Raw genomic sequence first — 14,001 nt, 5'->3', positions numbered from 1 at the left:
CTCCTCCTCTCTCCTCTCCTCTCTCTCTCTCTCTCTCTCTCTCTCTCTCTCTCTCTCTCTCTCTCTCTCTGTGTGTGTGTGTTTGTGTGTCTGTCTGTCTCTCTATCTGGTAGTAGGGATACAGGTTTGGCCCACCTGTCAGTCCCTATCTTTAGTTTTTTCTTCAGGGAGAAACCAAGATCCTCTCATGAGGAGACATAAACCATTTGCTCTTTAGTTTTCTTACTGAACTCAGTGTGTCAGTGTGTAAAGATGTAGCGTCTCATACAGTTGCAGTGTGCTCAGCCTTCCACATCTCTAAGTTCTGCATCTGTGGGTTCAGCCAGTAGAGGTTTGGAAATATTTGGGAGGCAAGGTGTGTCTACTAACTTCTTGCTGTTATGCTCTACATGCTTATATCTAATATGCATCCTGTTAAGTCTTTTTTTTTTTTTGGTTTTTTTTTTTTTTTTTTTGGTTTTTCGAGACAGGGTTTCTCTGTGTAGCCTTGGCCATCCTGGACTCACTTTGTAGACCAGGCTGGCCTTGAACTCACAGCGATCCGCCTGCCTCTGCCTCCCGAGTGCTGGGATTAAAGGCGTGCGCCACCACGCCCGGCTATGTTAAGTCTTACAAGTAATTAAAGATGACTTAAAATATACAATGGGATGAACTTATGCAAATACAGGGCATTTTATAAAAGTGACCTCAGCATCTGTGAATTTCCTTATATTTGAGTGGGAAGGCCTGTTCTGGAATAAGTCCCCAGCAGAAACTGACAAATATACTTAAGTTGCACAGTATGTGCCAGACCTGGTAGCACAAGATTGTAATTCCAACATCCAGGAGGCCAAGATAAAAGGGTCACACACTCACAGACTGCTAGGGTTACAGACTTGAGGCCTGTCTGGACAGTTAAGTAAGTATATCTCAAAATGCAGAACAAATAAAAAGATATAGCGTAAGATGGAGTGCTTGCCTAATATGTGCTGGGTTCAATCCCCTGAATATATAAGCACACTATGCACCACACCATAGTGCACCCCTATAATCCCAGCATTGGGGAGATAGAGGCAGGAGGAGCAAGAGAGTTTGAGTTATGTAACTAGACCTTACTGAACAAACCAAGTCAGGGCTGGAGCTATGGCTCAGTGGGGCGCTTGGTTAGATCCCCACCATTGCAAAACAGAAAAAACTGAAAAGAAACCACATTATATATCTGGCCATGGTAATCCACACCTGTAGTTCCAGCTACTGCAGCTTAAGCAATGCAGTAAGACCTCAAAATGACCATATTACGTAAAGCCTGGAGCATTTTGGTGGCAGTCCTGTTACAAGTTTACAAAAAAAAAAAAATCAGTGGAGGAGTTGGGGCTGGATACGTTTTGTGTTTATTCTCTATAGAAGACTCCTCAGTGAATATTTTCCATGCTTAGTATGTGTATGCACACATAAGTGTACAGGTGTGTGTGTGTGTGTGTGTGTGTGTGTGTGTGTAAACCACAGGTCAACTTTGGTGTCATTTTCCTAGTGCCACGTACCTTGTTTTCTTTTTTAAACAGGGTATCATTAGCCTGGAACTTCCCAGTTACACTAAGCTGACTGGTCAACAAACCCAAGGATTTGGCTGTCTCTTCCCTGCTCTGGGAACTATAGCCCCATCCCTTTACATGGGTCGGGGTCATACTCAGGTCTTCATGCTTCAAGCACTTTACTGGCTGAGCTGTTTCCCCAGCCTTGCTTTCAGTGGGTTTATTGTTTTATAAAATTTTATTTTGAGGCCGAGTGTGGTGGCACATACCTTTAATCTGAGCTCTTGGGAGGCAGAGGCAGGTGGGTCTCTTGAGCTCAAGGCCAGCCTGGTCTACAGAATAAGTTCCAGGACAGCAAAGCTACACAAAGAAACCCTGTCTGGAAAAGTATAAAATAAGTAAAAAAATAAAAGTTTACTTTATTTATATGTATCTCTGTACATGTATGTGTGTGTGTGTGTTTGTGTGAGTATATCAGACATGTCTGAAGGTAGCCCTGGAGGCCAGAAAAGGAGGACATCAGAGAGACTCCTGGTGCTGGAGTTAACAGGTGGTTGTGAGCTGCCTGATACAGGTTTGGGATCTGATGCTAGTCCCCATGATTGAGCAGCAGGTTCTCTTTAACTCCTGAGCTGTCTAGCTCCTTGGTGTTTTAATCTTTAAAAAATACATTAGTTTATTTATTTATTTATTTTTTTGGTTTTTTGAGACAGGGTTTCTCTGTGTAGCCTTGGCCATCCTGGACTCACTTTGTAGACCATGGTGGCCCCGAACTCACAGCGATCCGCCTGCCTCTGCCTCCCGAGTGCTGGGATTAAAGGCATGTGCCACCACGCCCGGCTCCTAGTTTATTTAATTTTTTATCTGAATGTTTTGTTTGAATGTGTATCTGCACTACCACATGAGTGGTCATAAAAGTGTGTCTGACCCATAAAACTGAAGCTACAGGTAATTGTGAGCCACCCCATGAGTTCTGGGGTTTAATCCTAGTCCTCTGGAAGAGCAGTACTTTCAACCACTGAGCCATCTCTCTAGTTGTGCCCCCCACCTCAGTGTTTCTCATTGACAGTTATTAAATCATCAGTACTTGAAATTTAGGCATCCTGGGAAGGTCCTGGACCCCTGGCGGGGAATCTAATTGAGCACAACAACCTTTTTCAGGAATTTAGCAGAGAGTCAGTCTCTGTATCTCTCTTTCTCCTTCCCCAAGGCCTTGGCTCTATTGGGAAGTAAAGCTGAAGCTGAATTAAAGCTGAAGTAAAGACTTATTTACTTACTATTATGTGTACAGTGCTCTGTCTGCATATATACTCACAGGCCAGAAGAGGGCATCAGATCACATTATAGGTGGTCAGGAGCCACAATGTGGTTGCTGGGAATTGAACTCAGGACCTCTGGAAGAGCAGTCAGTGCTCTTAATGACTGAGCCATCTCTCCAATCCCCACTTTTGGGGCTCTTGCAGCTGGGTGTATTTGGAATTCTAGCTTGATTTTTGTTGTTGTTTTGTGTATGTGTGTGTGTGTGTGTGTGTGTGTGTGTGTGTTTGTTTTTTGTTTTTGAGATAGGGTTTCTCTGGGTAGCCTTGGCTGTCCTGAACTCATCCTTAGACCAGGCAGTGATCCACCTGCCTCTGCTGCCCCGAGTGGTGGGATTAAAGGTGTGCGACACCATTGCCCGGTTGGAATTCTAGCTTGGAGATCAGGTGGTACCCTGTAAATAAATATACTAGGGACTAGAATACAGCTTAGTGAAGTAGTGTTGGCTTAGCTTCCAGGGGCCCTGAGATCATCCCAGGGACCACAGAGAAAAAGCCATATTAATTTTGCATCATATTCATAAATAATATTCATTCCTCCAGGTCCCTTTGGCCTCAGTGTACATTGTCCACATTTGCAGAGGGCACTTGCTCTATTCATGAAGTCTATGGATGGGAACCTTGACTTATCCAACCTCATCCCCAGTTCTGAGAGGCCTTGATTTGCAGAACTTTCTGGACTTAAAAAGTACTTATTTTTTCCAGGCAATAATGGCACAGGCCTTTAATCCCAGCATTCAGGAGCCAGAGGTAGGTAAATCTCTGAGTTCTAGGCCAGCCTGGTCTACAGAATGAGTTACAGGACATCCAAGGCTACACAGAGAAACCCTGTCTCAGAAAGAAAAGAAAAAAAAAAGCGCTTAATTTTTACTTTTGGACAGAGAACAGGATCTTGCCATCCTGGCCTTGATGAGGATGAACTGAGATATGTATCTGAGACATCGAGCAAGGAAGCACTTGTTCAGTGCTCATTGATGAGTATTGTTGCTATGGCTTCAGTGCCTTGAACCCATGTCTTTCTGGCTCAGCCTCATGAGTGGTGGTATTTAGGCTGTAAGCATTCCACTGAGTTTGTACCCACATGAATGGTATTTGATGTCTGTTTGTTTTTGTTGTAAATGTTTTAATTGGAAATGTCATTAATTTTTGAGTCATGGGCTTAGAGGTTCTTAACCATTATTTTAGCACTAAGTATGAAAAGATGTGCAAGATCACACATTAGACAAGGCCTCTCTGTGAAACTAGGCGTGCCGACAACTCACAGCCTCCTGCTTCTGCCCTTGCAAAGTGTAGCATTACAGGTGTACTGTGTTTGCATTCCTAGTGACTACTTCAGAGTAGGTGACTGTCCCTTATCTAAATGCTTGGGACCAAAAGTACTTTGAGATATTTTTAGATTTTGTAATATCATTAATTGTGTCTTGGGACCCAAGAATAAGCAGTAAATCGTTTACATTTCACATGTACCCTGTACATATAACCTGAAGTTTTTTGTTTTAGTTAGTTTTGTTTTAAAACAGGATCTTACTATGTAGCCCTGGCTGGCCTATAACTCCTATGTAAACCAAACTGGCCTTGAACTCACCAAGATCCCCTACCTCTGTCTCCTGAGTGCTGGCATTACATGTGTGTATCACCACACCCAGCTGGTTGAAGGTAATTTATATAAAATAATTTTTGTCTACTCGCATTTGAATTGCAGCCTGTCACATAGGTCAGGTGAGGTGTTGAGTATCCCTCCTGTGGCCTCACGTTGGCGGTTAGGAAGGCTTAGATTTGATCCATGCATGGTTGTTCTCCTGTACTCCCACCATCTGGAGACTGAAGACAGAGTGATGAGTTCAGGATCAGCTCAGAGTACGTACAGCGATCTTGTTTTAAAAAACAAAACAGAACTAGGAGGCTAGAAATGGCTTCAGTGGTTAAGAGCTCTGGTTACTCTTGCAGAGAACCTGGGTTTAATTCTTAGCACCCATATGGCTCTTCAGTTGTCTGTAGCTCTGGTGCCAAGGGATCCAATGCCTTCAGCCTCCACAGGTACCAGCTTGCTTGTGGTATGCAGGCCAAACACAATACATACATACATACATACATACATACATACATACATACATACAAACATACAATAAGCTTCAAAAACCAAAAGTTGCCCATCATGGTGGTGCACGCCTTTAATCCCAGTACTCAGGGAGGCAGAGGCAGGTGGATCTCTGAGTTTGAGGCCAGCCTGGTCTACAAAAGCAAGTACAGGACAGCCAGGGTTACACAGAGAACAACCCCCCCCCCAAAAAAAAAAACAAAACAAAATGAAACAAAACAATTTTTGGCTTTTAGGTTTTTCAAGACAGGGTTTCTCTATGTTAACAACAGCCAAGGCTGTCTTAGACTTCACAGAGATCCACCTGCCTCTGCCTCCCCAGTGTTGGGATTAAAGGTATGTGCCACCACGCCCAGCAAAAGCTTTGCTTTTTAAGACTTTAAGAATTTAGGTTAGGGGGCTGGAAAGATGGCTCAGTGGTTAAGAGCACTGTCTGCTCTTTCAGTGGTCCTGAGTTCAATTCCCAGCAACCACATGGTGACTCACAACCATCTATAATGAGATTTGGTGCCCTTTTCTGATGTGCAGGTACATATGGAAGCAGAACACTGTGTATGTAATAAATAAATAAATCTTTAAAAAAAAAAAAAAGAATTTAGGTTAGGGGGCTGGAGAGATGACTCAATGGTTAAGAGCACTGTCTCCTTTTCTAGAAGTCCTGAGTTCTATTTCCAGCCATCACATGGTGGCTCACAACCATCTATAATGTGATCTGATGCCTTCTTCTAGACTGCAGGTGTATGTGCAGGCAGAACACTGTATACATAAAAAATATTTTAAAAAAGAGTTTAGGTTAGGGGCCTGGAGAGATAGCTAAGGGGTTTAAGAATACCGACTGCTCTTCTAAAGGTCCTGAGTTCAATTACCAGCAATCACATGGTGGCTCACAACCATCTATAATGAGATCTGGTGCCCTTTTCTGGCATGCAGGCAGAATTTGTGTGTGTGTGTGTGTGTGTGTGTGTGTGTATAAAATTTAGGTAAGGCGGTGGTCCTAGGACTTGGGATCTTGGGATGCAGAGGCGGGTGGATCTCTGAGTTCAAGGCTAGCCTGGCCTACAAATTGAGTTCTAAGACAGCAAGTGCTCACAGAGAAGCCTGGTCTCTGAAAATAAAAATAAAAGGAAAAAAGAAAAAAATTTAGGTTAGAGCTAGGTGTGGTTGTGCATGACTTTTGTGGTTTTTCTAGACACAGTTTCTCTATGTAGCCTTGGCTGTCCTGGACTCACTTTGTAGACCAGGATGGTCTTGTTTGAATTCACAGAGATCTGCCTCCCTCTGCCTCCCTGAGTGATGGGATTAAAGGCATGTGCCACCACGCCCAGCCATGGCATATACCTTTAATCTCATCACTTAGAGTGCAGAGTCAGGTAGATCTCTGAGTTCAAGGCCAGCTTGGTCTACATTGCAAATAGCAGGATAACCTGGTACACAGAGAAACCTTGTCTTGAAAAACAACAATAAATGATTTTAGGTTAGAGCCAGATGTAGTGGTACACTCCTTTAATACAAGCACTCATGTGACAGTAGCAAGTTCCAGGACAGCCAGAGAAGAAGAGAAATTCTTTCTCAAAAAACAAAGCAACAACAGCAACAAACACACAAAACAACTGAAAAAACTAAAAACCACATTTTAGGTTAGAGATTCTCACCCAGTGTATAGATACTTATTTCCATATAAACATGCCAAGCATAGGTAACTATGTTTTAGCAAAGAGGTCTGGGGATAAAACTTGAAGATATAATGATTGCCCAGCATGTGTGATGTCCTGGGTTTCATCTTGAACAACACCCGAGGCTGATAAACACTTCGTGTTTTAGTGTATGTGCTGCTGAAGGGAGCACCACACCTTGGTTTTTTGTTCTGTTTTTACACTTCGGTTTTTAAGGCAGAGTCTCATGTAGCCAACCCTGCTCTTGCACTTGATGATCGAAGTTCAACCCTCTTAAGTGCTAGGGTAACAAATGTATGCCACAGGCAATACATCCTTCTTCATATGGCGAAACTAAAATTATAAGCCACATGGCTTATGCTTATAATATATAACACCTGGGAGACCAAAACAGAAGTAATATTGTGAATTTGAGACCAGCGTGGGCACAAAGTGACCCTGCCTCAAAAAACGGCCAGGCAGGCCGGGCAGTGGTGGCACACGCCTTTAATCCCAGTACTTGGGAGGCAGAGGCAGATGGATCTCTGTGAGTTCAAGGCCAGCCTGGTCTACAGAGCGAGTTCCAGGACAGCCAGAACTGTTACACAGAGAAACCCTATTTCAAAAAAACCAAAAGAAAAAAAAAAAACCTAGCCAGGCAAGGAGGTTGGAATATTGGCATTAGCATAATTTCAAAACTAACTCCACCTTCATTTGAAATAGAAGTAGCTTTTTTCTTTTCTTTTTAAGACAGGGTTTCTGTGTAGCCCTGGCTATCCTAGAACTCATGCTGCAGTCCAGGCTGGCCTTGAATTCACAGAGATCCATCTGCCTCTGCCTCCCAGCATACTCTACTTGGCCAGTAGCTTTTCTTACAGTGATTTGATGCAAGTGTTTTCCTTACGGAACTGATAATTTGGGTATTCATTCACCAAAATAGACTAGTAGCTTAAATGTTTACACATTATTTTAAAGATTTATTTATTATGTATACAATGTTCTGCCTGCATGTATGCCTGCAGGCCAGAAGACGGCACTAGATCTCATTATAGATGGATTGTGAGCCACCATGTGGTGGCTGGGAATTGAACTCGGGATCTTTGGAAGAGCAGCCAGTGCTCTTAACCACTGAGCCATCTCTCCAGCCCATGTTTACACGTTTTTATGTAGTCCTCATAATAAGTTAAACATGACCTGCCTTTCCACTGGTTAATGTGTTCAGAGGTTTAATAAAGTATGGAATCTAGGTCATAGAGGTTTCTCAATTGAAGAGAACCACTTGCTAATCTGTATTGAAATGCCATTTTAGTCACTTTCCAGTGGCTCATTTGGAAATATTAACCATTTGTGCATATGTTTAGGTTTTGTCCAAGGATCTGAAACCACTTTGCAGTCCACATACTCTGACACCAGTGCCCAGCCCACCTGTGATTATGGTAAGTGTGGCCCCTCGTGGGAACCAGACTGTTCTGCCTTCTGCTTGGTTGCTTTTAGCTTTGTTGTCACCCTGTCTTGCTTAATTAAACTCAGACTGATAAAAGGTTCTGTGGTGCACTTGAATAGTTTACACTTCTTTGAGGCAATCTTTAAAGGATAGCTTGTGTTACTGAACAAGCTGGGCTGTAAATCATTTACTCCTTTGACTTTTTCACATTTTGTGGAAGTAATATGCTTCTTGACCAAGATAAAGCTTCAGTAAAGCTCGCTTGACATCTAGGAAAAGCCAATGAGATTGTAGCAGCCATGTCCAACCTTTTGACATTGGAATATGTGACTTTGTTGTCTACAAAGTGTTCTCTAAAGAAAACCTGCCTCTGCCTTCCAAGTGCTGGAATTAAACGTGTGCACCGCCATACCTGGCTTTTTGACTCTTGTTTAAAAATTGTCTTGCAGCTGAGTGGTGGTGGCACACTGCCTTTAGTTCCAGCACTCAGGAAGCACAGGCGGGCAGCCAGGCATATCTCTATTAGTTCGAGGCCAGCTTGGTCTATACAGTGAGTTCCAGGACAGCCAAGGCTACACAAAGAAATCCTGTCTTGAAAAACAAAAGAAAACAAACAAGCAAAAAAAAGTTGTCTTGCTTATAATTTGCTTGCTTTTGCACATAAAAATTTAAAATCAGTGTACCATTTTCATCAAAATAAATTCTGAAGAGATTTTTATTTTGAGACAAGGTCTCACTATGTAACCCTATCTGGCTTGGAACTTACTATGTAGACCAGTTTGGTCTGTTTGTTTGTTTGTTTGAGACAGGGTTTCTCTGTGTAGCCTTGACTTGCTCTGTAGACCAGGCTGGCCTCTTAACTCACAGCGATCACCTGCCTCTGCCTCCCGAATGCTGGGATTAAAGGCGTGTACCACCACACCCAGCCCGACCAGGTTGGCCTTAAACTCACAGATTTGCTGGCTTCTGCCTGATAAGATTAAAGGCACCTTGGGGCACCATGTTTATCCATACATTGACTTTTAGAAATAATTTCTTTCATTTTTCAATTTATATAAATGTTTTGCCTGTGCATTGTGTATGTGCCTGGTACCCTTGGAAACTAGGAGAGGGCATTAATTCTTCTAGTATTGGGGTCACATTATTGTTGATATCTACTTGTGTATTAGGGTTCTCTAAAGGAGCTTGACTGACTGTGTGTGTATGGGGGGTGCACACGAATGTACATACATGTTAAAAGCAGGTTTATTAGTGTTGCTTATAGGTTGTGGTCCAGGTAGTCCAGTGACTGTCTCCTGACAGAAAGGCCAAGAATCTGTCCGCTAGGCTGGGTGCTTCAGCAGTCCTAATCTGGTGCAAGAGTCCTGGCGGGTTCCTAGAGACTGCCCAGTCTGTCTTCAGTTTGCATTGAAATCCGACAGAAGAAGGTTCTCAAAGCAGCGAAGGAGTGCCTCAGCAACAAGATAAATGAACTTGCCAGCAAGAGTGAGGGCAAGCAGGCAAAAAGCAAACGCTTCCTTCTTCCATGACCTTTTATGTGGGCTGCCACCACAAGGTGTGGCCCAGATTTAGGATAGGCTCTGACCTCAAATGATCCAGTCAAGAAAATCCCTCCCAGGCTGCCCAGCTGCTTGGATTTTAGTTGATTCCAGCTGTCAAGTCCAGATGACAACTAACATTAGCCACTACAACCTAGTATCTCACTGAGCATGTGGATTATAATTCTTCATGTTGAGCCATTAGAGCGTGTTCACGTGGTCTGTTGGTGTTGCTCACTGTGGTTGTCTTTTTTTGAGACAGAATCCTGCAAAGTATCCCTGGATGACCTTGAACGTTTGCCAGTCCTCTTGTCTTTCCTTCCTCGGTGCTGAGATTTTAGATGTAGAGTCCACACTCAACTTTTCTTTCTTTTAAAATTTCCTCTGTTAGCCAGATGTAGTGCCACAAGCCTTAATTCTGGAAGCAGAGCCAGGCAGATCTCTGAGGTTTGAGGTCAGCCTGGTCTACATAACAGACCTGTCAGAGCCACATACTAAGACCCTCTGAAGATAAATAAAATAAAATAAAATTTCCTTTGTCAACCATGAACTCATTCCCTCTGTGGACAGAGTCAGTAGAGGTGCCTTTTCTGAAGAGGCAGGTCTCATGAACACACATTCTAGATTGTAGCTTCCTTCTAAAGTCTTCCAACCCTCACCTCCTGAGAGTCCGTCAGAGAGTCTAAGTCATTCCAGGTATTAATGATGAATGTGTGCCCAGAGGGACTCTGTAGCTCAGGAAGGCATTGAACTTGTGATCCTTGTAAGTAAATGGGATTACAGACCTGTGCTTGATAGCTGGTGGCAATCTAGTCACAGGAGGCCATTCGCCTATTCTTGAAATGTAAAGTTGTCCACTATCTCACTCCCACTGCCTTCCCTTGTTTTTCCTTACTTGATTCTGGTGGCTTCTTGGTACCCAAGTCTGGATGACTCTTAGCGCCTACCCCACAAGCAGAGTCCTAGTGTGCTTGTTCTTGGTTCCCTGTCCAGCCTTCATGAGAGCTGGTGTCCACTGTCTCTGATGCTGGCAACCAACCTTGTGGACAGGCTCTTGATTCTCCTTGCGGCTCTGCTGACCTTCTTTTTTGCCTGTGGAAATGGCTCCTGTATCACTCTATAAGGCCTTTCTCTTTCATATCTTCTGTAAACAGCAAGCAGCATTCCAGCATTGACAGCATCTAGTAGTTCATTTTATCTGAGTTACTTGTTGTATAGACACATGGTTTGGGTTTCCCATCCTGACAAGATGTTTACTTTGCAAGCTTTTATGCCACAGTTTATTATATGTAGCAGTCTTGTCTAATTTCTTACCTGGTTTTCATCATTCTCCCATTTTGTTGTGCACAGCCCAAATGCAGATGGTCTCTGTTTAGTTTGTTTAGTTTCCCTGTTTTCCTGTCATTCACTGTGCTGTCTTCTCACTGTGGTTTGTTTTCCTGCCCAAGGATGAGTATGGTTTGTCTGTCATGGGAACAGAGATAGCATGCACTAGGAGGTTTTCACCAGAAGTACTAGCAAAGTGGGCATCTGTTCTACCGTGTTCCCTCTGGGGGATCCCATTGACTCTCAATTCTCATGTGGTTTTTGCACCTTTGGACTTAATTCTCCTAAAGGAATGAATTTTTACTACATGTGATAAGACTCAAGAGTGTATTTAGTTTATGATCCAGATTGTTCTTTCAAAGACTTTTTTTCAGGCTAAGAGTTGTGCTTACAAGCACGCTCCCACATACCAATTGTTTTGTTTTGTTTTTGAGACAGTCTGAAAAATCTGAAACAGAATCTCATAGGCTGGAACTTCTGCGTAGATCATAATGGCCTTGAATCTTCCTGCTTCTGACCCCTGGGCTGCTACTTTTCTTTTTTGGTTTTTTGAGATAGGATTTGTCTGTGTGGTCTCCTTATCCTTCCCCTCCCCCTTCCCCTCCTCCTGTCTCCCTTTTTTCTTCTTCTGACAGGGTTTCTCTGTGTTATCTTAGCTGTCCAAGACTCACTTTGTAGACCAAGCTGGCCTTGAACGCACAGCAATCCACTTGCCTCTGCCTCCGGAGCGTTGTGATTATATAGGCGTGCAGTCCAGCTGTCCCAGGCCTTTTTAAAGTAGGGGACTTACTACGTAGCCTAAACTTGCCTTGACCTTGCCCAGACCCTCTGTTTCCAGCTTGGTTCTTGGGGCTGCTTATTGTCCTTCCCTGATGCTCCTACATGGTGCCACATTCAAGCACTTGTTGGCCCTCCCGGTCAAAGCAGGGTTCTGACAGTCTGTTTCCCTGCTCCAGTTGGGTGATAGGGTATGTTGCATAGCTTTTCCTGTGGCACTAGGAACAGATGTGTGGACCCTAGGTGTGGCACCAATAGCTGACTAAAGGAAAAAAATTGCAGTCCAGTCTACCATGGTGAAGCTAAATTTACTTGGAGTTACTTACAGGAGCATGCATGGGTAAAGGGTTACTTCTAGAAGCACATGGAACTTACAGGCATCTACATCACAGAAAGAGAATCTTCCTCAAATAATTCCTTAAACTATTCACTGTTCAAATGTCCTTGGGTAAGGAAGGAGCCTTGTGTGCCATTCAGCCCTTTCATATGGGAATTCAGGTAGGCTCGGTCTTGTCAGGGAGGGTATCAAGAGGGTCTAATTTTAAGACAGCAGTGGCCATGCAAAGGACAGAGTTCCACAGCAGAAGGATGATTTCAGCGTGAATATGTACTTTATATATAGCAGTGTGTGTATTCACTCCTTAGGTAAGTCAGGCATCAGTGAGTCAGACATTTCTTTTTTGTAGTGCAAGATAAAACTCTCAAGATAAAACTCTGAGTTTGTTCCCTAGACCTCATTGCTAAACATAATTACCCACATTTGGTATGTTTGTATACAAGGCAGACACTGTAGCCTGCATTCTCTGAGACATTCTGTTTTTGTTTTTGTTTTTGTTTTTGTTTTTTTTTTTTTGGTTTTTCAAGACAGGGTTTCTCTGTGTAGCCTTGGTCATCCTGGACTCACTTTGTAGACCAGGCTGGCCTCGAACTCACAGCGATCCACCTGCCTCTGCCTCCCGAGTGCTGGGATTAAAGGCGTGCGCCACCACGCCCGGCTCTCTGAGACATTCTGAGCTCTTTTCTTCCTCCAATTTTTAGTGCTTAGCCAGGAGTGGGAAAGTCATCTTCTAATATCTGTGGTGAAGGAGTGTAGGAGCCAAGTTTATTACCTGGGAGTGTTAGAAACAGGAGGCTCCTTAAATGCCATGTGCTCAGAGCCTCAGAGAGCTGCATACAGGGCAGGGAGTAGGTAGGTGTGTTTGTGTGCTGCTGTTCAGTATACAGCCTGCAAAGTTGAATCAGGTGCTGAGAGAAACTGTATTTTTAATTAAATTTGTAGAAAGCCTAGGTTCGTGTTATACTAGAAGCTACTGTAGAAATAACTGCTCTTTTTGCTTTCTGTAGGATATGGAACTTGGAACCCTGGGACAAATAGAGGCAAGTATCTGGCCATATTCATCTGCTTAGGACTGTTCCTAAGCAGACGTAGTTATGTTTCTCTTAACTGCCCATGTGGCCAACAGGGTTTACCTGGGTGTCTCTGGGCCTGGCATAGGAAGTCCTCCTTAGAATGAGAAGGGCCTACCTCAACTGGCTAAGAGTTCCCCCAGCTTGTTTTTTACCAAAACACCTTTTTTATGTTTGTCTCTGTCTGCCGTCTCCTCCTTTCTCCCTACTCCCTCCATTCTGTCCTTCTGTCTCTTTAACTACAGGCTACGAGAACTATAGTTATGGCTATGGCTATGGCCAGGATAACACCACCAGCTATGGGTATGGTATGGCCACTTCACACTCTTGGGAAATGGCTAGCTCTGACACAAATGCAAATCCTAGTGCCTCGGGTAGCGCCAGTGCTGATTCCGTTTTATCCAGAATTAACCAGCGCTTAGATATGATGCCACACTTGGAGACAGACATGATACAAGGAGGTGTGTACGGCTCAGGTGGTGGAGAAAGGTGAGTTGGGGTGCTGCCTAGGGGGTAAGGCTCTTCAGTGTTGACACTCCTGTCTGCTGGAATCTTTCCTGAATGCTCTTTGGTGTCTGCTTCCTCTCTCCTTGCTCTGTGCTTCCCAGATGCTGTGTTCCTAGTGAGGTCCATTGTGCTTCCCTTTTCTGACCTGTCATCCTCCCTCTAAACCCCATGACCAACTCCTCTGTGTACAAGGGAAAGAGCAGGCCCCAGTTGTCCTATCTTGACTACCCACAGAATGGCTCCTCAGAAGTAGAATGTCTAATGTCTCCTCTCTTTGTGACAGATAGATAGTCTGTCTAGATTTTTTATTTTGCATCCTGCCAGGACAGGGCAAAATGGGTTTGGTGAAAAGAGTGAGATAATCCTTTGGAACTAACCAATGGGAACCAAGTCATCTCATCTAAGAGGTTAGGCAGGTAAGAGTA

The 14,001-nt window shown here is 43.7% G+C and overlaps 1 protein-coding gene across 1 annotated transcript in view; it reads left to right on the top strand.

The window, feature by feature from the left end:
• Positions 1-14,001, top strand: part of Akap8l (A-kinase anchoring protein 8 like) — a 38,156-nt gene that overhangs the window by 3,726 nt on the left and 20,429 nt on the right. Inside the window, exons 2-5 of the mRNA XM_051170716.1 lie at positions 7,939-8,013; positions 13,007-13,039; positions 13,315-13,372; positions 13,475-13,558. Of these exons, the coding sequence (XP_051026673.1) occupies positions 7,939-8,013; positions 13,007-13,039; positions 13,315-13,372; positions 13,475-13,558 (250 nt within the window). The remainder of the gene's footprint in view (positions 1-7,938; positions 8,014-13,006; positions 13,040-13,314; positions 13,373-13,474; positions 13,559-14,001) is intronic.

This window comes from Acomys russatus, chromosome 28 (assembly GCF_903995435.1).
Source record: "Acomys russatus chromosome 28, mAcoRus1.1, whole genome shotgun sequence".
In the NCBI taxonomy this organism is placed as follows: domain Eukaryota; kingdom Metazoa; phylum Chordata; class Mammalia; order Rodentia; family Muridae; genus Acomys; species Acomys russatus.
This window is presented reverse-complemented; position numbering and strand designations above follow the sequence as displayed.